General features: G+C 39.7%; 1 protein-coding gene across 1 annotated transcript in view; it reads right to left on the reverse strand.

Annotated features, from left to right (window-relative positions):
• The window catches only part of LOC125481399 (acetyl-CoA carboxylase-like), a gene marked incomplete at its 3' end in the record, with an annotated part of 24439 nt that extends 22323 nt beyond the window's left edge, over positions 1–2116 (reverse strand). The window contains exons 1-3 of the mRNA XM_048592891.1: positions 2013–2116; positions 337–393; positions 163–204 (exon numbers count right to left, since the gene is read on the reverse strand). Coding sequence (XP_048448848.1) covers positions 163–204; positions 337–393; positions 2013–2045 — 132 coding nt within the window. The remainder of the gene's footprint in view (positions 1–162; positions 205–336; positions 394–2012) is intronic.
• Positions 2117–2444: the final 328 nt, after the last annotated feature.

Genomic DNA, 2444 nt, shown 5'->3' on the forward strand with positions numbered 1-2444 from the left:
CTTTCAGCTCTCTTTTATGGGATGGATTTACAAACTCAGTAATAACAGGGCAGCTTGGCATGCAGACTTAGAATATTTCTCACGCTCCAAAATTGTTACAATCATAACCCATAGATGCAATATTTATTGGCTTATTATTTGCAGCAAAATTGCTTAATGTACCTCAGCGCTGGCCCTGAAGGTGAAGTACTTGGGGAATTCTCTCTGTAGAGAAAAAGGAGATTGGGAAGGAAACAAAAATCAGAGATCATGTTGTGAATACTTAAAACTGAAGTAAATAATCTTTGATGCAAAATTCTTTAAAATGAATTAACCAGTTTAGAAAATAAAACTTGCCTTCTGCCCAACTAGAAAGGTGATTCGTCTGATTCCGAAGTCAAAAAGAAGTGCTTTCTGTAAACACAAGGAAAAGGAACAACTGAAGATTTTAATGGGCAGCAAAATCAAACTAGAAAGTTAATATCTTCAAAGTTGCCTGCTTTAAAAATTATTATTTCCAGCTAATTGGTTTAATTAGCAAGTAAAACGTTCAATAAGCTTGGTTTAAGAAGTTCATGCAAAAATTAGAAGAAATTCTCTATGTCATATTTTCATCTCGTAAATTTAAACGAGTATGGAGAGAAATATTTTGGAATAATATTCCCAAACACATTGTAAAGATAAAAACATTACCTAATTAAAGGTGTAAAGATGGCAGGTAGTGCTACACCTGCCCCTACACCACCATTCAAGGCCCAAAACAAACCTTTCATATCAGACAGGGGTTTCACCTGCACAAATGCCAACTTGGGTCTACTGTATCCGCTGCTCTCAATGTGGCCTCCTCTACATCGGTAAGGCCAAGCGTAGAGTCAGAGAGCATCTGCACTCTGTATGTCACAAACAACGACACCTACCGGTCGCCAATCATTTTAACTCCCCCTCCCACTCCCTGGGTGACATTTCCATCCTGGGTCTCCTCCAGTGTCACAACGACACCAGCAAACTGGAGGAGCGACACCTCATATTCTGCCTCAGAAGCCTACAGCCCAATGGCCTGAATATGGAATCCACCAGTTTTAAAATCTCCCCAGCCCCGGCCACACCGCATCTCCAACCTTCCCTCTCATCCCCTCCTCCTTGACCCGACACAACCTGTCCATCTTCTCTCCCACCTATCTGCCCCTCCCACCTCACTGACCAATCCCCACCATTCCCTACTTGCACTCACCTATCACCATCCCACCTACCTTCCCCAGCCCCCCCCCCCCTCTCTATTTATTTCCCCGCTCCTTTCCCCCTCCCCATTTCTGAAGAAGGGTCCTGACCCAAAATGTCAACTTTCCTGCTCCTCTGATGCTGCCTGGCCTGCTGTGTTCCTCCAGCTCCACACTGTGTTGTCTCTAATTAAAAGTGTAATTGGATTTGGAAATTATTAAGTTAGGGTACCTGAATGTCAAGTTTCACCATCATTTTTTACTTTTCTAATGTAAAAGTGAATCTACTTTGATTACATTGTTCGTCAAAAAAGTATGATGAATAGCAACAAAGGTATAATTGTCATGAGACAGCAATGCTAACTATAATGAAAAAAAGAAAAATAATCCTTGTCATTTTGCATCTTTCACCAACATCAGCCAATTTGAAGTATGTTACAATCAATGAAGTACTTTTTCCAAGTGCTATCACTATAATGTAAGACACATGACAGCCAATCTCCCACAAATAGTAATGTGATAATGACTTGACAACATGCCTTTGGGATTTGATTTAGAGATAAATTTTGGTCAGGACACTGGAATAATTCTGCTATTCTTCTTCAAAATAGAGATGTGGGATAGTTTCCATCAGCCTGAGGGGACACATGGGGTCTCAGTTTAAAATCTCATCCAAAAGATAGCATTTTTCACAGAGTCAGGGATCTGAACTCACAATGTTCTGACTCAGAGGAGAGAGTACTACCAACAAGCCACATCTGATATAGGTTAGAGGCTTTTCACAAGTAAAATCGACAAGGCAGGTTATATAGATACCTGTGATTGACAGAATTTGCTGAAGATAAGCATTAGTTCATCATCCTGCTCAGAATCAACCTCTTTGAGGGCAACAGTCAAAATGTGGATAGGTTCCTCTTTCAAACTCTGTTTAAACAAACAATAGTTTTAAGATACTTTTATTTATAATTACTAATTGATTTTCAGGTCAGGATATACTTCAGGTAGGGTCTCAGGTATGTGTCCACTGGAAATCCATATTTACTGTGGCAAATGTATGCCTCTCTCGTATCTAAATGGTAAAATACTTCACTTTCATTGGTCATTGCGATTATGGACCTTCCTGTCTCATTCTTTCTAAAAATGAAATAATTATATTTATAGCACAGAATAAGGCTACTCAATCCATCTAGCTATCTGGCACCAGTGCTTTCATCGCCTTTAGACTTAATCCTTCAAGCACCTTAATTT

Source organism: Rhincodon typus, unplaced genomic scaffold (assembly GCF_021869965.1).
Source record: "Rhincodon typus isolate 14 unplaced genomic scaffold, sRhiTyp1.1 hic_rhity00001982, whole genome shotgun sequence".
In the NCBI taxonomy this organism is placed as follows: domain Eukaryota; kingdom Metazoa; phylum Chordata; class Chondrichthyes; order Orectolobiformes; family Rhincodontidae; genus Rhincodon; species Rhincodon typus.